Raw genomic sequence first — 24475 nt, forward strand, 5'->3', positions numbered from 1 at the left:
TTATAGTAAGGAATTGTAATTTGGGAGACTGAAGAAAGTATTTGAATATTAAAAATATCTAAATCCACATACCTCTCTATCTGTGGAGTCTTTCAAGATTTTTATCCTCTTTTCTGACAACTTTTCTATACAGTTTTCATCTTCGTCTGAGAAGCTAGTTTAGACCCATTACTTTTGAAAAACATAATTATTATTTCTATTTATACATACAGGATTGTCATCAGTAACGTGATGCTTTCATAAGTAGGAGAAAATATATTTCATTAAAAATTCACTATCAATATGAAGCCATCTTGAGCAAATTGTTGCTAACAATAGAACTGCCAAAGCGATTCTGGCATAAAACCATGGGGCAATGAGCATAATTTAAAGATTAAGTTATTTCTGCTGTGTTTTCAAAATACTGCAAGCACTGTTCATTGATCTTATTTAAGGCTAGATTTTGCTGAAGTGGGACTAATTGTCAGCTGCATTCAACTTAAGAGAGAAAACTTCAGCCTATTATACCAAACACCAGAGCTGAAATCAAAATATGCAAAATCCACTCAAAAGAAGATTCATCTGCAGGACCATATTTTTTTTTCCCCTCTTGGCCATTTTTCTGAAAGTCCAGCCACAATATTGTGCAATATGGGAGAATTGTTCCAATGGAAGCATCCAAGCCTGAGCATCACATCTCATCCCAGGTACACCAGCTTTACAGCACATGCTGCACATCACTGAGCTGCCTCCCTGGGTGGAAGAATGGCAGCAGCTGGGTTGCTGCCTCAAAACACCCCATCTGAGTTGCACTTCATGTCCTTTTATTTCCCTATTAATCCCAGGGAAGATGAAGCTACAAAGAGGCTGTGTTTTTCATGGAGAATGTCAAGTACATAGGGATACAAAAGCTTTATGAGACAGCACTGCTTGAGAATTCCTAGTGTAAAAATGTGTACTGCGCTTTCAAGTGCCAAAGTTTAGAGAAATGCAGAAGGTAAAAACAGACCTACTGTAGAACATATGCAGTATTAATTTAAAGGCCATTAAGTTAAAATTGTACCACCACTGTGCCAAGGAAATGGCAGGATCTCTTTATATTGAATTTCTTCCAGCACAATGATTCATATTCATTTTGATTACTCAACATTTCAGCATGTAATATTTTTGTTTTGACATTCTTGTAATGCTAGTAACAAATATCTTACGCCTGCCACTTTTCTTTTACACTGACTTCATGTGACTAATTGTGAGCTGAGAAAACAGTAAACCTAACCTGGACTGCAAAAATGAAACGGAAACAAAATATCCTCACCTGACTGAAAAAGCACAATTTAGGAGATAACTTTCCTTTCTAGATAGTCCAGCTATTATATAATCTTTTTTTGCTTGTTTGCTTTCCAAAGCAAAACACATGTATGAAATAGCTGTAGTTACATAACTTAATTCAAGCATTTCATGGACTTGTCCTGAAAAGCAAGGATATACTCCCAAAAGAGCATCCATCTGACAAATGTCAACTGTCTGGCTGTGTTGTACAATACTATTACTATTTAATGACTTATTTTCTGAAAATGTATTATACAATTTTCCAGAGTCATTGATGAATGCTTTCTAAATACAAGAAAAGTGCTGTGTAAACTCCTACTGGAGCTTGATGACATAATGAAATAAACTTTGCCTGGGGTACAGGAAAACAAATACTTGTCTTTAGTCAATTTTTAAAAACACTGCTCTTGAAATAACCTGGCAAGGACTTCTGTTTTGATGCAACTGGTAGCACAGAATATGAAATCCTCATATCACTGAAAATAAATTTTAAAAAAATCTTTATAGACTAATATAGATATTCTGTGGCAATGAAAGTTTTTAGCATTTTTCTTCTGTAAGCTGAGATTTGAAATCTACCATTACAAGGCAGTGGAAGACAGAAGTACAACCCAAAATATCTCTGATGGTATGTTATTTCTGCATTGTTTGCATGCAAGAGATATTGAGGTTGGATAACATGTACTGCTGCACTGAATGCACTGGAATGGGAGCACAGTGTGCCTATTTAATCCACTCATTCCTCATCATTCCCTTTGAACAGCTGCACCTTTAACACACAAACTGATTTAAAAATATCTGCATCTCATCAATATTTATAGACTTTTGTACATCTACTCCAGACCAGACCAGGAGAGGCCAGAAAGGTCATTTCTACCTACAGAGGTATTTAGAACACAGCATTCCTATATGGTAAAATAGGAAATAAGCAATGAGGTTAAAGTGGGGTGATCTTTGTATTACATTGGGAAGAACATAGGAAGAGATTGCAATAAATGAAGTACACAGTATTCAAAAAGTAAAAAAGTTGCTCATCCAGTATTAACTATATTAACTTATCTACCCCATCTATTTAAATTGCAAAATTGTAGAGGCTACCATCTGCATTATAACTGTGTGCAGGCTGGACTTGAGACTTAAAGACTGCCTGAACCTTTGAACAGCAAGGCAAATTAAATACTAAATGACAGCATCACCTAATGTCTAGTAAGATGCCAGCACACTTTTAGCTCATTAAAAAATATAGGCAAGAGATTACAGTTAATGAAAATCAGAATACTTTTCAAATTCCTAAATTGAAATCATATTGTCAATGAAAGGAAGTATATTTTAGCTGTGCCAAAGAGTCCAGAATACATTTGTAAGGCCTCAGATAAGCTGGTGTAAGTATTAGAAATTTTTTAATTGCTTTCCGTAAAGGAAAACTAGATTCTAGACCGAATCCCTATAATTAAATACTCAAGTTAGTAGGAAAAACATTTTCTAATGTAAGATTTAGAATAAATGCCTAAGTATTGTCAGGGTTTAGGAAGCACTAGTTAAATCTGATGTTTTTAGTTTATCAAGAATAAAATATTAAGATTTAGAATAAATGCCTAAGTATTGTCAGGGTTTAGGAAGCACTAGTTAAATCTGATGTTTTTAGTTTATCAAGAATAAAATATCCTTGGAGAAGATATTTGGTGTTCAATCCAACACCCAGACCCTCCTGGAAACGAATTCTTTTTTCTAAACTTCACATGAGACTACCGACGTGTAAACTTCAGATGTGATTAATCTACGATTATGTGCAAAACAAAACAAAAAATTATGGAAACTCTAAAAATCTTTAGATACTAGGAAATATCCTTAAACTATTTTGTTTAAAATGTGATATGGAATTTTTTCTTCCTAAGTAACAAACACAGAGCTTTTACATCTCCATCAATTTAATCTATTATTATACTCTCTTGAAGCACTGGATACTATCTACTAATGAAACAATTTGTTAGTGTAAGGACACAGTGTCAGTAAGACAGAATGCAGTACCTCCTTTCACACTACTGAACTACATTCTGTTTCTGAGAAAAATGGGTTTATCAAGAGCCCACACTTTTCTATTAAACAAGACTCAATATTGGATGAGTATTCTTCTGCTCAAAGTTTTAATGAAGGATGCTAAACAAATTAATCTGTTTTCAGCATTATGAAGTCCCTCCATTTCACAATTTCACCTCTGCACTGTACTAATGCAGTCCCAGGATTTCTGGACTTCAGCAGGACTAGCACAAAGTATTTCATCCAAACAAGACTGGGTAAACTGACAGTAACATTTGAAAATAGATATGAGAGAAAAGACAGGAGGGTAAGGACTAGAAAAGAAAGATTTGATTATGATCTTAAAACTCATAATATGCTGTTGCAAGGAAAGCTATCCCACAACTGCATACATTATTACATTTTTTTTCTGGGTATGTTACATCTGTGTCTAAGAGCCTGGAATTTGAAGCACACCTTCAATGCTCAACTGGAAAATCTGACTTAACATGTCTATTCTACCCCCAGCTGGGGACACCCAACACTTTTTGGCTTACTCAAAACCCCGCCATGGTGTCTCATCACACAGTGGAGCACTCAGTGTGCTCCGTTACATTGTGGAGCACTCCTACACTCTGCTGCTCCAGGTTTATGCTGCTTAGGGATTGCTACCATTTTGCTTTTACATCATACAAAATACTAGAATTCTTGTAAGTTGCATTCTGTAATACATTTTTTAGCCAAAACAAGTAAATACTGGTTTGTGTTACAATACATTATTTTATTTTCCAAGAGCTGGAATTGATTGGAACAATGAAAGATTAATTTAGTTCTTTATTCAATTCTTACCTGAGAAGAATATGTGTGACCATCTGATCCACAAACAGGATTGGTATAAACTACTGGACACTGCTTGCAGTTTGATGAAATGGGACCACCCCTCCACTGTTTATGGCCTAAACCAGCCTCTTTCATACTGTAAGTAAACAAAAAGTATGTAATTCTGATAAGCAGTAGTAAAAATAAACATATTCAGGGTATTTTAATGAGCCTTTACAAACAGTAAGCCATACATAATTTGAATCATAAAGTTTTCTTTTACATAAAGGGCTGCCAATATCTTTAGCATAAACTTCTTCACCTTTGTACTTTACTCACTTTAGTGATACTTGATGCCTGCATATTATTTCACTTTCTAAGTCATATGAGTAGAAAAAGATAATTAAGATAATGCTTTGGGGACTGTTACACTTATTGATCAGTGAAAGATGTTGGAATTACATGGCATTTACTCTTTTTGTTATTGAACAGTATGAATAGAATTATATTCAAAACTAAATACTGATATTTTATGAGGCAACATTTAAGTTTTAGAGAACTGTATGATAAATACTGGTATAGAAACAGGGAGGTGGTCCTACTGTTTGCCCCACTTTGAACACTGTCTTTCACTGTCTACAATTTGCAAAATTCAGTTAAAACCCAATATATAGTCCAAAGGGAAAAGAACAAATTAACCCACTGGGGCACAGAATCAATCTACACAGTCATATATGTGTATCTTCATATAAACATATACAGAGCTAGATGGATTATTTCAACTTAGGAAAAGGCTATGCTGGGTCAGAATAAAACTCCAAAATAAGTTACTGATGCTTCTTCACAACATTTTATAGCTTTCAGTTTGTGATATACAGCCATCTTCAGACTGACATGCTTTTTCTCTGTAGCTTTCAATTAATTCTTATTCATTAATTTTTCCAATATTTTTTCAACTATGAAAGCATTTAGTAGCCACTAAATTTAGTAGCTGTATCATGAAACAGCTCCTTTATGACCTAAAAATATATGAAGAAGTTACTTCTTGCATATAAATAAAAAAATAAACAATAGTGTATGATTTTATACTGTTTTTTTGGGGGGGGAGGGAATCTTAATACCACTTAGAATACAGCAATGACTTATCAGGACACACACAAATGTTCAAACTTATAAAATCTCAAATCAAACATTCTTTCATGGAGCAGAACTCTGAGAACTCTTTCAACTACAGATAGTCAAGAACTATTTTGCTAGTAATGAATCATTGTTTGAGAAGAACTTGTCTTGAGTAATAAAAAGAAACATGAGAAAATAAATTCCTCATCCTCTGGTTTTTTAATGAGCAGAGTAAAAGGCTAAAAGCACACATTTAACAGTAAACTGGTGATGACAAAAAACAAAAGCCCATTTCCAAGCCATGCTAATGTTTATGTGAATAATTTTAGCTGTAAATGTGGTCTTTTAGAAAAAAGAAAAAAAAAATCACAGGAATCATAGAATTACAGAAGTTTGCATTCAAGTTATGCTGTCTAATGAAATATTGAACTGCACAGATTTTTTACAGTGTAAACAGGAAGCTGAGATGCTGCATACAGAAGGTGTCAGTTACTACTGAAAAAGCCAGAAATAGCTTCAGTTCTATGTAGCATAATGTATAATAAAATATCAATACAGGAAGTTTTTATGTCCACCAGGAAGCACTAAAATGGAAACAATTTGAACATACCACCTTAATTAACAAGTAACAATCCTTTCTGGTGAGTTGCACAATTTGAAGACAAAATAAAAATCATCTTGTTTCTATTATAGCAAAAAAAGAGATAAACCATGTCTTTGATTATGTACAATATATAGTAATAATTAGACTATTGCTGCTCCTTTCACTTGACTGAGAGCTCTCCAATCATTCACATGAGTTCCAGCATCATTAGATTATACAGATGGCTGCATCTTTCTCTAACTTCTCGTTACTTTTACAGCTCACAATTATCCAGAAGTGCCCCAGTAGCCTGAGGCTACTGACGGGACCAGCATCCCAACTATCAACCTGATGCAATTCCTGTTTATCAGAGATACAGTAACTTCAAAATGCTGTACAAATAAATTGCACAAGTTCCACACATCAACAGAGAGAAGCTCCTTGACATCAGCAAAAAACAGACTGGAAGCAGAATTTGTGTGACACACAAGGGGACTTGGTGTAGATGTCTAAAATAAATCAAAGAAAGGACTAATGGTGCTTAGTGTTTTAGTATATATACACGCTTGTGCATGCTCTTGATGAAGACAAGAAAAGACAGAGAAAGGGAAAAAAAACCCTCCTTTAAGATGAAGAGAAGTAAAATCACCTGAAGGAAAAGAAAAGAGGCGTCTCAGACAGAATTGCAAGGATGATGAACCTAGAACAAGCTCAGAACACAGAAACTGCAGTTCTGTGATGAGCAGAGAGGTGTGAAGAAATTAGAAAATATTTGATATGGTCAGAGAAATTACCTTCCTCAACCATCCTCTGCTTTGTTAGGCTTTTAAATGCAAACTGTCCTAGGGCACTCATTTAAGCTGAAGTGTCAAATTTCCTCTTTTACACAGAACTCCTTTGAGACCTTCAGCAGATCACTGTTACCAAAACTGGCTTCTATATAACTAATAATATTTTTGTAAAAAAGAGATAGATCTGTATTTTTCCAAAACTGCAATGAAAGGCACAATGATAAAGAAATTATAAAAAATGATACGTTGAAAGTATTAATCCAGATATCTGGTCATGGAAATGGTTTGTATGGATATCTATTTAAAGCTTTAGTACAATGATGCTGAAAGCAGACTGTATTACCAAAGCTACTGAACAGCTATTTTTGACTGTCAGTCACTGACAGGCAAATATGAAAAGTCAATTAAAAATATTTTTAATGCTAGTTATGGTAGATAACGTGCATTTCATAAAATACCTGAACAATGCACTTATGTACTCAAACTTTTCCTTTCACCATTATTTAACTACATCAGATTTGTTTCTGTTGACTGTTTCTTTGCAACCAAGTGTTGGCGTTATGTTTTTTACAGCTAGGCAATGATCACACATACAAACTAGTGACATGGAAATAACTGAGAAACTACTGTGATGATAAAAATTATCTTGAGATATGATCATTGATGTATGTCAACAATATCCTGAAATAGGCACAAAACTATAACACATATAATTGGTTATTACTTATGTGAGCTATGTGGATAAAGCAATATATGTTTACATTTTAAAATGTTAAGACATGGGAAAAAATAGCAAACAAGGCAGTTATTTCATTTTAATAAATCCCTTGTTTCTTCCTTGTATTTATTATAATTTAATATGCAAGAAGAAGACCCAGATGACTGCAACTTGCAGCTAATAAAATTCTGTCATTGAATTTTGTGATTCTACTGCAATCACTATAAATGTTCTTGCACTTGTTCATATGTTGTCACATTAACTATATGATATCATGAGAAAGTCAACCTCTTCCACCAAAAATTTCCTGAAAAGGCTTTGGTACCTGTCTCATAATAAAACAACTATCACTGAATGCAAGCTCCACCTTATCTGATATTGTTGACACCTAAAGGGTAAAATCAAATATATGGGCCTAATTTACCAGCAATGCTTCTGATTGCATTAATTTGCATACACCAAACTGTGCATGCCTGCCTAGAAATATAATTAGCCAATCTGCCCAATTAGTCTAGCCTATGTACCTGTTTGCATACATAAACTTACCTTCCTGTATACACAAATTGTGCCTGCACATACTTTGAGAATACTTAATGCAACCCGCTTAAAATTTAGCTTCGAGCAAGTCTTTGGCAACATGACTTATTTAATATCTATATAATGCATGAGTGCCCAATTCAATTGAAAAAATTGTATTTTATAGCTAGATTTGATGATCTTCAAACACATTTTTTAAAAACTGTTTGAAAAAAGTCTGAGTTACTAAAAACTAATCTTTGAAAGAACTCTAGTAATTCTTCTCTGATAACTACATTTGCATCTTTAGGAGATTTTAGAGTTATTCCAGTTTAGAGAGTCTGCCTGATTATGTTTTGCCATGGCCTTTGGGGGACACAATCAGGCTGTGTAAGATTAACATAATCAGAAAAACCACTTGTATCATAAAATCTAAATTGCTTTCTTTAGAGTTGCCTGAATTTCCTTCAAAGCTGCCTTTTCATGTAGAAGCCTCTTGGAAGAAAACCATAGCTGTCAATATACTACTAAGATGTTTCTTTCAAATGTCAAAAACCTCTCAATTCATTACTGCCAGTCTTTTTGAGTATATTATTTTCACTTGTTTCTTTACTTTGCACTACTTCTAACAAATGGAAGAAAAATCCATCTGAATAAACCAACAATAGCTGAATTAAACGAGATAAATAGAACAAAAATTAGTAAGATTAATGTGGAAATCAAAATAAAGTCTATTTTAGCAATTTTAGCAATTTACATATTAACACTGTTAGTAAGACATTTGTATTTATTGATAACCAATCTTAGTGTAGACTGGATGAGTTAGCAAGTGTACTATTTTCATAAGACAAAAAAACAAAGACTGCACCCCAACACAGAAATTATAGGATCATAGAACATTTTAGGTTTGAAGGAACCTTAAAGATAATTTGATTCCAATCTCCCTGTCATGGCTAGGGACACCTTACCCTACACCAGGTTGCTCAGAGCCCCATCCAGCCTGGCCTTGAACACTGCCAGGGATGGGATATCCATAACTGCTCTGGGAAACCTTTTCCAGTGCCTCATTACCCTCACAGAGAAGAATTCTTTGCAAGTATATCATCTAAACCTATTTTTCAGTCCCATCACTAAATGCCCTTGTAGAAAGCCCCTCTCCAGATCCCTTGCAGGCCCCCTCTACAGGGGCTCCCCACAGCTTTCTCTTCTCTGGGCTGAACAATCCCCATCTCTCTCAGCCTGCCTCTACTGGAGAGGTGTTCCAGCCCCCCGAGTATCTTTGCAGCCATCCCCTGAATCTGCTCCATCCCATCCACATCCTTCTTATGTTGGAGCCCCCACAGCTGGATGCAGCACTCCATGTGGGGTCTAACAAGAATGGAGTGGAGGAAGAGAATCACCTCCCTCAGCCACTGGCCATGCTGCTCTGGATGCAGCCCAGGATACAGCTGGATTTCTGTGAGTGCACATTGCCAGCTCATGTCCAGCATCCCCAGATCCTTCTGGGCAGGACTGTTCTCCTCTGTCCATCCCCCTGCCTGGATATCAGGGGTCCCCCAACCCAGGTGCAGCACCTTGCACCTGGCCTTGTTAAATCTCATGAGATTCCCATGGGCCCACTTCTGGATTTTGTCCAAATGAGGGGTGTCAATAACACCACAAAGCTTGGTGTCATCTGCAAGTTTACTGAGATCCATTCAGGTGGAATTTCCTGTCCAGCATTATTTAGGGATATGCTTACTACAGATCTCACATAGTTCCATGCATGTCCTATATATTTAGAAATGATCACATAAATATAGCTGAAGCAGATTTTGCTTAGCAAATGCCAGAGATGTGGAAAGCAATCCTGTATATAAACAGACCTCGTCTTCTGTCACAGAAACCATGCACTCAGATTTTTCTAAAGACAGAGGTGCAAGTTTAGTGTCAACTTAACATCTGTAATAACTCTATCACAATATCTGTTTAAGTTAGCAGATTGATAAAATTACTTCAAGAGAAACAAGTGAAGCACATTTGCATAAACAATACCTAGATAATAAGACTATTAAACAAATTAGTATTTACCATTTTTACCACACACTTTCATCTGCAGTATGACTTCTGTGAATGTTTTGCCTTTTATTTCTACCTACTTTACAAATCCCACTTGGAAGTCTTGAGCTACAGATGCTGTCAAAATTTTAGACTCACCCACTAAAGGTAAGAGTTGAGCATAAACCATATTCTCACTGTCTCTAAAACCTAGGCATGCTGGTCAATGAAGCAGCAAAGCATTCTCCATCAGCCCACAAGTATCTGCAGTTCAGACCATGAGAATAGGGAAGAATGGCATGTATTTCCCAGATAACTCACAGCTGAGTGAGTTAGCCTTCCTTCCTCCTAAGGACTGAGGTTTTAATATGGCATGGATGAATAACCTTGGCACACACTACTGAGGAAACTACTAAATTGTGAGGAAGAAGTATCAGAAATTAAGTAGTGTGGAACCATGCAATGTAAGAGACGTATAACTGCAGACAGAGCTAAGATTGTTGAACAAGGTCAGTCAGGAGTGGAGGGAAAACAAGCCACAAATATGAAAAATTATAAAATCATAAAAGCAAAAACAGAGACAGAAGTCTAAACAACACTGAGCATCAATCCATTTCAATGAGCCATGGGAGACAACACGTTATACTTGAACTATGTGGCCAGCAAAGACCCACTGAGTATCTGGAAAGAAGTGGAGAGCATTGTCAGTACAGTCGAACAGCAAATTAGTGCCAGCTAAATATTGTGCCCAGTGGGCAATAAACGATTTTATACTTTTAGGTAGCATGTATCCTGCCTACAGAGCCTTTGTGTCCTGTAAAAACTACTTGAATAAAGTGGTTCAGAAAGCAAAGATTACAATAATAGCTTCACAAGTTAAGCATAAGCTGGAAGAAAACCTTGGATGAAGCAGGTGTTTGCACATGGCAGAATGATCCACCTATCACAGGATGTCTAATTTGGCTCTTCAGAATAGTTATTTTGGCCTCCAACACAGAAGCTGGAGAACAGTAAAGTTACAGAGAAAGGTCTTTCAGTTATTTTCATACTGTATGAAAATGTATCATCATGTAAATGATAAAGATGCTTCCTTTACTAGATATTATTTTCACAGAGATCAAACTAAATTACCATTGACTTCATAATTTTAAAGCTTATCAACTCATCTACTGTTTTTCCTAATTCCAATTTTTAGAGGACTTCCTGTACTTCATATCTAAGTATGACTTCTTCCCTTTCGGTGGATATATGCATTTTTACTCATTCAACGGATAGTAAGAAACTAAGGATCTCCTAACTTACTAAGTTACTTAAGTGCTACTATTTTTTTTTAAAAAGGCTTTATTTTAATCTATAAAATCTGACGCATTCCATGACATATCTCACTAATAATCAATAGTTAAATTTTTCACAAATCAAACTGATAGAAATAAAGTTACAAAGATTTCAATAGCTTCAGTGACTACATGAGATGCTCACAATTTTAAGTCGTTCCAGAACTGAAGTCTCAAAAAATTTAATACACATTTTAGTTGATATAACATATAAGCAATATTACAAAAGAAACTGAAATTCAGACACACACCCCCCCACTTTGCAATTCTCTATTATTTTAGAAAGATTTTTAATAGTGTCTATTAATTTATGAACTTAGACTTCACCTTTTGATCACCAAGATATGCAAATGTCTTTCATAAGTGCTTTTTATGCTAATCTAAGTGCTTGACCTTGTAATAATGCAGTGTTTTAATAATTTCTTCGAGATATTTATTACCTTTTCCCAGAACTGCTTTCATTTTATAAAGCTAAGAGAATTACTAAATACATTTCAAACCTATCATTTTCTACTTTGCAAAGACAGAATGTTATATAGATTTTGTGTGTGCACTTGGCCATGCAGAGTTTACCTCTTTGAATATAAATATATTCACTATGTATTAGTTCTACTGGAAAAAGACATCAATTTGTGTTCCAAAGGAAAGCAGACATTTTTCAATGTTTTCTAAAACAGAAAACACAGAAGCAAAAGTAATCTCTTTTTTCTTTTACACATTATTTTATAAAGCAGAAACCTTTTTTTTTAAGACAGCAAAGAGTTCTCTTTAGTCAATAGATGTAAATTTAAGAACTATGTCTAATAACCAGAGTATGGTGTCACATCTAAAATTCTTAATAGTTTGCTGAACAGGAATCCAAAATTCCCTAGTAGTAAGAAAAGTGTAATAATTTCATTTGATTATCAGAACTTAAATAGGGTTCCTATGTATCAGCAAGTTTAGCAATTGCAAAACTGCAAGGTAGGGTAATGTTTAATTTTTTTTTTTTTAATTATTGAGAGAGAATTCAAAGTTATTAATTCAGAATCTGTTTTGCATAATATGATGCTGTTACCTGCACTTAATAGTCCAATTAAAGGCACAGTTTTCATTAGAGAGCATCTAATGCTTCTGATTTATAAAAAATGACTGAATAAAAATAATTTAAACATAAAAACCAAATTAAAATAAATTAAACAGTCAAATAACTAATAATCACTTCTACAACCCAAAGTAGACAAATAGTAACAATATTTTGATTAATATTACTATGAGGATGTCTACTCCTGCAGCACTGACTACTCTATGTTGAACATAATTACAGAATAATTTTCACTAGAAAATAGCTGCTTTTCCTATTGGCTGCCACAAAAATGTTCTTTCACCACTATAAGAATAAACTGATATTCCACTCATCAGATTCAGAACCCTGCAGAGTGACTCTCATGCAATCTATCTTTCTCATTGCCTGGCATGTGCAAGTTGCACCCTGCTGCCCATGTTCATGGCTCTTTCTTCCCTCATGCAGGATTAGTCAGTGTCTGCTTAAAAATAAAGACAGAAAAGGAAGAAAAACCCATTTACAAGCATCACAGCAATCAATATCTGAAAGAAGGATTTCCATTTTCTTCCCTTAATATTATCAGCATATATCTGCTCTGTCAATGACTTAAATTTATCTTCTCTATACTAAACTGTTTATGTAGGATTACAGGTAGAAAATATCAGTTATTGATCAATTTCAAAAGAACATATTTGGGTTTCTTTTCTTTCTGAAGAGTAAGTATAGAAGGTAACTAAAGAAACATTGAATCAAAACTGAAAAATTTAAGGAGAGACATAAGTAGCTGTATGTCTCTCCAGGTTGTATTTAACAATTCTGAGCTCCTCAATAGACTTGTGAGAAATAATAAGCTACTTCTACAAAGATTACATTCAAAGTATTCATGTTCAGGGATCTGAATATCCCTTAATTGCATAAGTTACTCAGGGTGGCTTCACAGTATGGCACAAAACCTTGCAGCCATCCATTTTAACAAATGTTCTTTGCTATTTTGCACAGCTTTGGAGTGAGTGATACTTCCCTGCTCCCCCACCCCTGCTTCAGCTCTTATTATACAGTATCTAACTCCATTCATCAGTGTGTCCATCTGTGTGGTTGATGCTGCACCCACCACCTACAGCTCAGCTTCTTAAACCTGCCTTTAATTTATTGTTCTCCTCTCCTCCAGAAGTACCACAATTCCTTTGCAAAAACAGTAGAAGTTGGATTTTTTAACTGCTATATTACAGGCATTGTGTAATATAATTTTACCTACCCTGGACACCCATTTACATTAAACAACTTTGAACTGGACTCATACTCTATCTAAATCAAGAATAATTCTGCTAAGCAAGAAAAACACGCAACAGACATAACAGACCTCTCTATGTATTATCTACTGCCTGGTGCTGAGGGGCAATACAGGGTTACATAGGAATAGGACAAGTGGTAATGCCTTTACACCGAAAGAAGTTAGGTTTAGATCAGATACAGAAAGAAATTCCTAAGTATGATGGTGGTGAGGCACTGGAACAGGCTGCCCAGAGAAGTTGTGGATGGCCTTTCCCTGGAAGTGTTCAAGGCCAGGCTGGATGGGGCATTAAGAAACCTGGTCTAGTGGAAGGTGTCCATTGCAGGGGGGGTTTACTACATGATTTTAAGGTTCCTTCCAACCCAAACCATTCTATGAGCATGGCTTGAAATAGGCCAGCTCTCTTGATAATTCTAGTGTGCAAGGATTTTTTGCCCTTAATTCTACAGCCAAAATAATTTCAAAAGCATAAAGATAATAACATGTTTGTGTTTACAGATTGTGAGACAGCACACACAGACAGAAAATTGTGTTATGCAATGGTGCTCAGGATTACAAGTACCATCGATATGGTATTTAAATTAAAACAAAAGAAATATTATCTCAAACTAGTTTTGCTGTTGTGGTTAGTCTAGGTCACTTGTGACAAAGGCTGTGATGTTTTTAGATGCTGTTATTAACCAGGTGCTAAAAGAGCGCTGTTTTACAGTTCATGAGTTTTTAAGAAAAATATCTATGTCTCTGAATCAGTACCTCATAAAAGTTCTGTATTCTGGCACTGGTTAATAGCTATGGCATGTCTCTGAAAGAGAGAATTCCTTTAGATCATGTAGACAACTGTCAGCTTACTGTACTGTAATCTTCCAAGTGCTCCTTAGATAGATGGAAGAGCACCTATCAGCACTGATTTTCTCACTCCTGCAGAGGGAGAGGAAACGAGAAAAAACAAACAAAAAAGAGACAGAAAGGCTTTTCAGCTTGATATTATCTTTTCTGCCAGCATGATGTCTTCTGACTTTATGAATTATGTCTGATAACATCAGAAAATGGGAAGATAAAGTTGACAAGCTTTTATCATGTAGAGGTCTCCTCAGATAAAACATATAGCAACAAGTGCATAGTAAGATGATAAAAGAGCAAAAATGAGTTGTCAAACAATCAGCCATGGAGGATCATCTGCTGCAGTATACTAACTTACTATATTGATATTCTTTTATATTGAAACAACATAAAACTTTTCCTTTTTCTTTTTCTCCTTGCTTACTACTGAAGGTTAAGTTTAGGTTGGGAGTGCTTCTCATCAAATCTCACACAGCTAGCTCAGGGCAGAGCCTGCCTAGACAATGACATCTATGCATGACACAGGAAGTCCAAACCATCACTGAGTACCATTTCTCTTACACACTCACTGTGCAACAGGTCTGCACACTGTGGTCACCCCTACTGGCAAATATGCAAGAATTCACTGAATGAGTATCAAAATCTACTTAGATAAACTTCGTGAGAGAAGAGGGCAAAACTCTGATAAAATATAAAGCCCAGTTAAACAAAGCATTGCACCAGCTAAATATAATAAAAGAAAGAGCAACACCTGCACAGTTTCTATTTTGGCTGCATATTGCTTATGTTTGCCCTTGGTTCTTCAAAACTTGACCATATTTTGCAACAACACTGATGTTCCCTAAATGCTAGTTTTAATTTGTAATATCCTTTTACCTCTGATCAAATCCAAGGATCATCAACAGTGACTTTCACTGGGGGAAAAAGTTCCCTTCTCAATTAGGAAGCAACTTAGCTTTTTTTTATATATTGCAAGTGATGATTTTTATAGCTTGAAAATATTCTAGTTTTAAATCATGTATAGTTTTGCTTATTAATCTGCTTTTGTCATAGACATATTAAACCCACAGAGATAGGTACAGTTATTGCTGTATTGAAAATAAACCGAACAGTTTAAAACAAAACTTTGATACTTTCATTGCCATCTATAAATGAAGTTATTTTTAAAACATAGATTATTTACGCTATTGCTCAAGGCAAGAAAATCAAAGAGATTTAAAGTGTGAGGTTTTCTAGTCTGATAATGCACACATACAAATAAATCATTTTACAGATGGAAATTTAATACAAAACAGACATATCCAGGATGAAATATGTGTGCCAGAATATCAATGAAAAAAAATTTGTCAATAATACTGCCAAAAGTAGTTTTACTAACTACTGTAATGTTATTTCACATTATTTAGCCTAGCATGACAAAAGTTCTCTTTCATTATTTATGTTGGCATTATATTTCCCCTTATGTCTGTAAGAAAAAACAAACTTGATTCCATAAAATAATCTGATAGGCAAACAACTGGATATAACTTCTTTTTGTGCTATTAGGAAGTCAGTAATTTTCCAATCTTAATATCTTTTCCTTTTCTATTGATGTTCATAAACTTCAGCAGTATAGAGTCTTCCTTACTTTTTCTTTCTTCCTTCCTCAATTGCTCTAATGTGAGTCCCATAAAATGGTACCTACAGGATAATACATAATCTATTTCTTTCAAGCCACCATAAAGCATCTCTTACTCGATATGACTACATAAATAATAAGCTATGCTGAGTGAAAAAACAAAGTACTGTGATGAAGAAAAGTAATCTAGAAAAATGGAGTTGCGTTATTTAAGAGAGAGAAAAACAGTAAACAGAACTACAACAAAAATGCTAAAAGAGAAATTATTAAATAAACAAAAGCACATTACAAAAGGTAAAACAGCAATAATCAATATTTCTGGGATGGTAACACAAAGGGAATTGCAGTTCAGCTTTTAGGGCTCTGTACTTTAACATATTGATTCTGTAAAATGAAGATGTTAAAATTTGGAAAATTCTCTGAGTACTTAAAAAACTATTTCCAAATGTTCAGAATAACTGAAAAATCAAGATACCTAAGACTTCACCTTTTCCTCTGCTTAATTACTCCTAGAGGGTCTACATTTTCATACAACTGGGGCCCTTGATGGTGCCTCAGCTGGACACCCCTAATGCTGTGCGTACCATAACACAATATTGATCCTGATTTAGCTGCCTAATTTCATCTTCAAAGTCATGACTCTGCAAAACAAATAATTCACCACTCAGCCTCATGGCTGAACATGCTTCCAAATACTTTGCTTTAGAAGACCAACACAAATTCAGCTTTGAAATCCCAAAATTGCAATGCAGTAGGATTGATTAAAATGCTGTGGTGACATGGAAAAAGAAAAAAATAGTCTACTGAGAGATGACAAATGGAAATAGGTATTTTCTGCTCCCACTGTCGGGCAAAAAAAAAGCATTTCATAATTTTCCTGGGAAAGCATCTGTTTGCAGAAAATAAGGATTTTTTAATTATTGTTTTAAAAGAAGCAGACAGTGTATTTTTTCCAGTAGCATTTTTCCTTCTCTGCTTCGTAATCTAGCTCCACTTTTATTTTTATTGCAGTCTTTATAGGTTCAGGCATATATGAAAAACTGTGTCTTTTGATAACTAAATTACTTTGGTAAGACTAACTGGACTAGTATCCAGTCTGCTGATCAAATACAGAATCTTCTTGTAGAAAGCAGCTGGAGAGTTGGAAAGGAACAGCTAAAAGGTAAAGATAAAAGGAAATTAGGAGTAAAGTGACCTGAGGTAAAACTTACAACTGTCTTGTGAAGAACAGGTTTGTTACATGCCAGAAAAATCAGCTGTCTTACCTGCATGCTAGCTTAGAAGATTGCTTTAGCTCTTCACACACTTTTCTCAATCTTCCTTTTAATCACTACATGGACCAAGAGCTCTGTGGCAGCAATGTCTTTCAAAATTAAACAGGTTCTTAAAATTTGTTTGGAATCTGCTGCCTCATGTATTCTCCCCTTTTCTTCATTATGAGAGTAAATTAAAGTAACTGAGCAATGATAACAGAAATAAAATCCTGTCATAGTCATTCTTACGAAGTTAGCACTAAGTTAAGCACCCTTTTTCGAGTGTCTTCATCCAGACATCTCTTTAGGTCTTTGATCCTATTCTCAACAGCTCAGAAGTGTTTCTGTTTCTGGAATGTGTCATTTATCAAGGTGGACATAGATAACAAGACTATTAAATAAATTGTGAGACCTCACCCAAAATGATTTCTTAATATTTACAGACCATCCTCCGTTCTTTACAAATTTCTGTTGTTTTGTTTGCTTTTATAACTACTGCATCTGCACAAGTTTGCCAAGTTCTTCATAATGACCCTTTGTGTCTGCTTCTCAGTTGAGAGAAGAGAATAAACAATTACTGATCCTATTAGAAATTACCTTGTTTTCCAGTTTGAAGATAGGAGAGGTGAATTAGAGCGTGACAAAAATATTGCAGTGTAGGTAAAAAACCTTCAGCATTTGTACTTTGAAGTAAACAGTTATATGATGTCATGTAACTTCTAGATATGAGTATACATCTAGAATATGAAAGAAATTCAGTTTTCTAGTAATTTCAAATGTGTACCAAAAAAAGCTGCAGTTACCCTAGAAATGTTACTATTGTGAGTTATCTGTGAAAGAACTGTATGGGAAGAAAGCTCAATAGTATAAAGGTCTCATGTGTTCACTGTAATAATGAGTAAGGGAATAACAAGCCCTCCCCTCCTACTACCCAACATGTTATGTTTGTTTTATGATCTCTAAGAGCATACAGAGAATCTTCATACTTTTTACTGTAGTAGCATACTCCAAATATGCAAAATCAATCACTGATAACCTCAGGATATCACTCTCCTATGGTCTTATGTTTATCATCCTACCCTCCAGCTTAAATCTCCTATCAATCTTTTCTCTTATTTGCTTCTACCTTGCACTTCCCCTTGAGTTTGAGGTTGAAGAGGAGATGATGTCTGGGGTTGTCCTTAGAAAGAAGACCCAACAGAAAAAGCCTGGAACATAATTTTTGTTGAATTTAAGGATCAAAACTTCAAATCAGCTTTCGTAAGTATGCAAATCTTTGTACTACAAACATTCATTGCCCGTTAATGTGCAAATAGTGAAGGCAAAGGCAAGGGGAGTGCATTACTCAAGATGTGCAAATGCTTTCAGGAACATTTAAGTGCCCAGATCTTCAGCTGATCAAGAAATGAAGTAATCCCTAAATTACAATAATTATCTTAAACGTTGACACATATGAAACTCTCTGACAAGAAAAAGCCCACGTAGGTATATTTCTCTATGAAACATCTTTCCCAGAGGCATTATTTCTAAGATTCAAAAGGTTGTATTTCACAACAGTTGTTATTTTAGACTCTGAACTAAAATAATCTACAGTTAAAGAAGAAAGAATACTAACTGGAGAGCAGAACAGACAAATTATGTCCCATATGCAGTCACACTCAAAACCACAAAGAATTAAATAATTTTAAATCACAGTGAAAAATTTAAGCATTGATGAATACATATCCTCCAAGATGATAATTTTGGATGGCTTGATCTGTAGATGCTACGAACCAGTTCTACCCCATTAATTAGTGGAGAAAAGTTGTCCTGAACACAGGAGGGAATTGATGCTTCTTTTTCTGTGTAATTTTGTTCATTTGGTTTGGGGTGATTTTGTTTGTTTGCTTTTTATTGCTTTATGGAACAGTCTAGGAATTGCAAGTCTGTGTGTATTAGGAAAGTCATGTACTGTAAGCATTGTTGCTATTGCATCTGCAACTTCAGGCAACACTGAGTCTATAAAATAAGGATACATCCTGAATGTTTTGCACTTTTGCAATTTTATAAAAAAACACACTCTATTATTATAAAAAGCTTATATAAATTTTACCCCCAAAGTGTACCTGTGCTTGAATGTTCAAATGTATCACTGAAGTTCTGTATTTGAAAGAAGTATCCCTGAAAGGAATTGAACCAGAACACGCTAGAGTCACAGCTGCTCTGAGTTCAGGTTTCCTCAGGTGTAATCTCTTCTTTGCCTCCCTCGGGAGTTCTGTTTAGACAGAATTTGAGTATTTCTTTGAGATTTCTGTACACAGAATCTACAATGCCACACATCATGTGGATAGTCTGTGCATGTACAATAAACCCAAAACAGCTCTTGAAACCACTGGATAGATAGTGCCTGAATAAAGGCAATGGATCCCACAGATTTAGGAAGCTTTAAATCCAGCCTCAACTGTACTGTCACTGTAATGATTTTTCATTATTATTATTACTATTAATACAGAAGATGCATAGGTGTTTTAGAAAAAGTATTTGTGTGGTATAAGTGTCCCAGTATGTAGATTTTGACATTAAAAAAATATATATACTTTTTTTTAGGTAATAAGGATCTAATATAAAAGATACAGTAGTCTGTGGCAAAAGCCACACACCTAAGTAAAATAGTTCTATTCTCTAGTAACAGACTACAGCATTCTGTAAAGCAAACCTATTTCAGACAATCTGGACATGTGAAAAGGGTTTTGGCATTTGATGTTAAACAGAAGATAAAAATACTGCCAGACACAAAACCCCTTTATATAATTGACCATGTAACAAACACGAACATTTAAGAGACTCCTGACATGCCTTTAGCATGCTGAGTATTTGTTTTCCAAAAGCAGTAATACATTTTACTGTAAAGTGGCAATATACATAATATACTTCACTCGATGATGACAAACACCTCCAGCTACTACACTTAATGGATTTCTCAACATTGGAAACCTTAAATGTATTGTTTTACATAAATGAAAATTAGTACAATGATTTCTGTTCCCTGAACACTACTCCTACTTGGTTTCACACACTATCCTTTTCCCACCACTGGTACCTAAGCAAAACAACAGATGTATTCAGAGCCTATAAACACAACTTATGAACCACAACTTTCACATAAAATGAAATGCATAAGAACTGATGCTAGGTAGTAATAAAATCACTTCATTATAACCAAAATCAAATTTTAAAACCTGTGGAAGAACCCTTCATACACAAGCATCCTGAAATTCTACCGTGTTCCATTACCTAGTATTAGACTATTTCAGTAATACTGAAAAAAAATAAAAAACCAAAACCAAACCCCTAAGACATGAAGAAACTCCAAATTAAACATTAACTGATTACAAATGTTTGCATCAGCTATTTTATAATTGATAATATTTTCTAATAAAGTACACTGAAAACTGATTCTGACAGCTAATTTTAAAGCACCATAAAAATATATCACAAGCTTAACATGTATTTTTAGGAAGGGGCATTGAACTGTTCCTGAATTCACATTGCCTACCTTTTCTAATAAAGGATAAAAAATCTTATAATTTTGTATTATTTCAACATTTACAGTTATACACAGTGAGTTATTGCTGCAGACTGCAATCACAACTTCCTATTAAGGGTAGAGAAGTAATTTAAAAGCACAGTCTTCATCATTCTTCCTAATCTTTTTTTGTTTTAAATGCCATCTTTTAAAGTAGATTCTCAGGAATACGGTAAGGAAAAAGACCATTTTAAAACAACACAACAAAAGCTGACACACCATTTTTTACAAACATGACAGTACATTAACATCCCTTAGGATTAGTCAAAATTGTACACTCTACCAGCAAAGCTTTCCTAGATAGTCCCATTTTCTAGTCATATTCTTTCCTGTTGTCTACTTTGTGAATAGAAGTTTTGTAACTCACTGATTCTTAGGAGATAGTACAAATGAGTGTGTCTTCAGCCACCAACAGCAAGACAGAAAGCAATACAGCAAGCTGAAATCTGTTTTCCCAAATAAAAACCAATCCTAATTTATAATCTCATTTCTAAGTAGAACTCTCTTGATAAAAAAAAAAAAAATCAAACAAAAAAATCATCATGTGCACTGATAACCCAGTACACCCCCTTACTCCTACAGGCAACTGAGAATCTGAACAAGCTTCTTATGGAGCAGGTAGAAAATGAGTAGGCTCAGGACTTACTAAATTAACTGAAGTCCATATGATTTAGTCTTGCACAGAGTTCCAGATTTTCCTTAAAAAAAAGCCTATCATGGATTTTTGAATGGGGAAAGTATATTGGACAACTTCTGTTCTGCTAAAAAATAGAATACAAGGGCTCTGTTTAGGTCTCTTATTTAAAATCAGTTTTACATACTAAAAACAAACAAAAAATAACAAACAAAAAAGAAGCCAACAAAAAAACCCCCAAGCATTAAACATTTAATATTTTTGATTTTTACAGACACAGTTTGAGAAGGCCAGGGGTTGGATAAGTTTTTTTTTTTTCTATAAGGACAGCAATTTTTGAGTTTTGAAGCTGGACAGCAGGAATTATAAATACTGTATGGGATTGTAACAACCTTAATAAATAGTAAGGCTGATATTGTCAACACTGATAGTGCAATACACAATGCATCAACACAGAAGTCTTCCACTAGTGTTAGCGAAAGCTCCATAAATAGAGAGAAGGAATTCCATGAAAGGATCCTGTTTTCCTCTAGCTGTGTACCCATGACTCCTACAAACATGAATGGAGGGAACACGAGCTCACCAAGGAATTAACAGGCCTTCACAGCACATGCAGAATGTATGACACACAGCGTCAGTCGCCTTCTTTCCTCCCCAAAGCAATGAAATGGAGAGCAAAAAAAGAAGCTTCATTCTCTCACTTTAATAAATTAAATTGCATAGCATATAAAAATCTCCAACGTATTCAAATTTTCACCTCTCTTAAGCACATAAAAGTCCAAATTATTTTCTCAGCAAATGCAATGAAGCTACAGCTAAGCAAATTTCCTTTTCAATACTTTGTAGAGTGCAAGTATGATCACAATGGCATAGTTACACAATAATTGGTCTAATCAAAGCTATATAATGTTAGTATTGTGAATGAAGTAGTGTTGCTCATTAGCCTATTACAAAAGAATTACTGTAAATTCAGCCTATGTGCAGCATCACTTCCTGTGCAAACAAACACAGATAATGCAACAAGCTTGAAACACTGCCAAGCTGGCAGACTGGCAGCACAAATTATGCAAAGAAGCAGAAAGCCTTCAGTAGATTCAATAGAGCTTGGAGGATAAGAATGATTAAGTGTTTCTGTGTACAACTACAAATCACAGTAATGAATCAGACTAAAATTTCCAATAAGGGACTTAACCGCACCAGCTGGCCTTCTTCAGCAGCATTATAATGTGAAATGATGACATCCTCAATAGTGGTGTTTGCAACTTTCACAAAATGGGCCCAAAGCAAGTCCTTTGTTTTCCTTCAGTTTTTTAAAAGCTTGTTTGTTTGGTAGATTTTTTTTTAATAATAAAACATTGCAGCACTTAAAATTACAGGAAAGCTACAAAGTTATACTGTTCTTTCTTCTCTGCTTCTTTTCCTCTTTGTCTAACCAAATTAGAAAATCTTCCATATCAGCCCTAATAGATTTGCTTTCAAAATTGCTCAGACTACAGTTTTGAAAGCAAATACAACTACAGATTTACAATTGCATCCTTTTTCTTTTTTTTTAATCAGAAATTTAGTGGTAACAAGTCTAAATTGAATCCCTTCTTTCCTTTGTTGCAAAAGAGGGGAGATAGCAAAATACCTCAGGTTCAGAAGCATGATGTTTTGGAAATCTGCATACATTATGTTGTATGCATCCATACAACATGAACAAAAAGAATACATATGCATGTGTACTTACTCATTCATATATATGTATGTGCACATATGTATGTACATGTATGCACTATATGGGTGTGTGAATTTTTCTCACATATAGGCACAAATAGGCCCCTCACAAATTTGACTTCACTTTTTCTGCTTGGGAGCATAATCTCAGCCATGCAGTACCCACATGAATAGAAACAGAAGAGGTTTTGGCTTTCTTTCACAGTGTTATTCTGAGCTTCTGTTACATCATCCAGCCACATCATGCTCCAAGGCCCAACACTCATCACTTCCAAGCTGAGATAGAACATTTTCCTCAAGTAAAAATACTAAGGTGACCAAATACAGGGAAGATCTTCTAATAACCTTTCTCATATAAAATGAATTCAAACTGATTTTCCACATTCTTCAGAAAACTGGAAGAGTCCAAGGCAAGAAAGTGGTCTAGATGACCAATGACTTGAACCAAAGGAGCACCTCAAAATGTCATTTAAACCAAAACCCTGAAGGAAGTTGTAACTAGATAAAATGCCACCACAAAATCTATGAAGCTATCCTACTTCTCTACCTTAATAAACTGGATTAGGTGATGCAACATCTTTACCACTACCAGCTTCTGAGAGTCTGTAATAAAGTGACACTCTTTAACACTCCTTAATAGTGAAATTGTCATAACTTGAAGACTGCACTTGAAGGCAGAAATATTACAGAATTTTTATTAATCTCTAAATTCGGGTCCTACTCCACATAGGCTTGGGGCAAGGAACCATTGTCACTAAATCTATGTTCATTTCACAGAACTCTGAAGAGTCACTAATTCTTAGAGAGTAAATTCTCTATCATTAGGCCTTCTATACTGCTTACCTCTACCCAGCTCTGCACCTTACAGATGTCCAGTCTGTATACTTCTCTGGAATCTGCCTTGTGAAGCTCTACTAGAAAAAGAGCCGCTATAATTTTTTTATTTCTTACTTTTAACTTAGAGAAATGCTTTCTTATTGTGAGTCTCTATTCATGACTGGTGAACTCTCATTATTTTTCAGGTGATCAACATCTGTAACTGAAATGTTCTAACCATTAAAAGTTGCAAGTCCTACCTTAACCTTTACTTTAACAAAATGGGGTGAAGATGTTCTCAGTTCAGAGAGAAAAGGAGAGAGATTCTACCAGGCTAAGTCTGGGAAAGTGTTCGAAAGGAATGTAAATAATTCTTTATCTCTCTTATTGTTCACATTGTTTATAGATATGTTCTACCACCGTGTGTCATTCACAGCGCAGCACCGGCGTGAGACG

At 34.9% G+C, this 24475-nt stretch overlaps 1 protein-coding gene across 2 annotated transcripts in view; it reads right to left on the reverse strand.

Annotated features, from left to right (window-relative positions):
- The window catches only part of SPOCK3 (SPARC (osteonectin), cwcv and kazal like domains proteoglycan 3), a 163745-nt gene that overhangs the window by 59742 nt on the left and 79528 nt on the right, over nt 1–24475 (reverse strand). For both annotated transcript variants that reach the window (XM_053976232.1, XM_053976233.1), the window contains exon 5: nt 4174–4300. In XM_053976232.1, the coding sequence (XP_053832207.1) occupies nt 4174–4300 (127 nt within the window). The remainder of the gene's footprint in view (nt 1–4173; nt 4301–24475) is intronic.

This window comes from Vidua macroura, chromosome 4 (genome assembly GCF_024509145.1).
Source record: "Vidua macroura isolate BioBank_ID:100142 chromosome 4, ASM2450914v1, whole genome shotgun sequence".
Taxonomy (NCBI): Eukaryota; Metazoa; Chordata; class Aves; order Passeriformes; family Viduidae; genus Vidua; species Vidua macroura.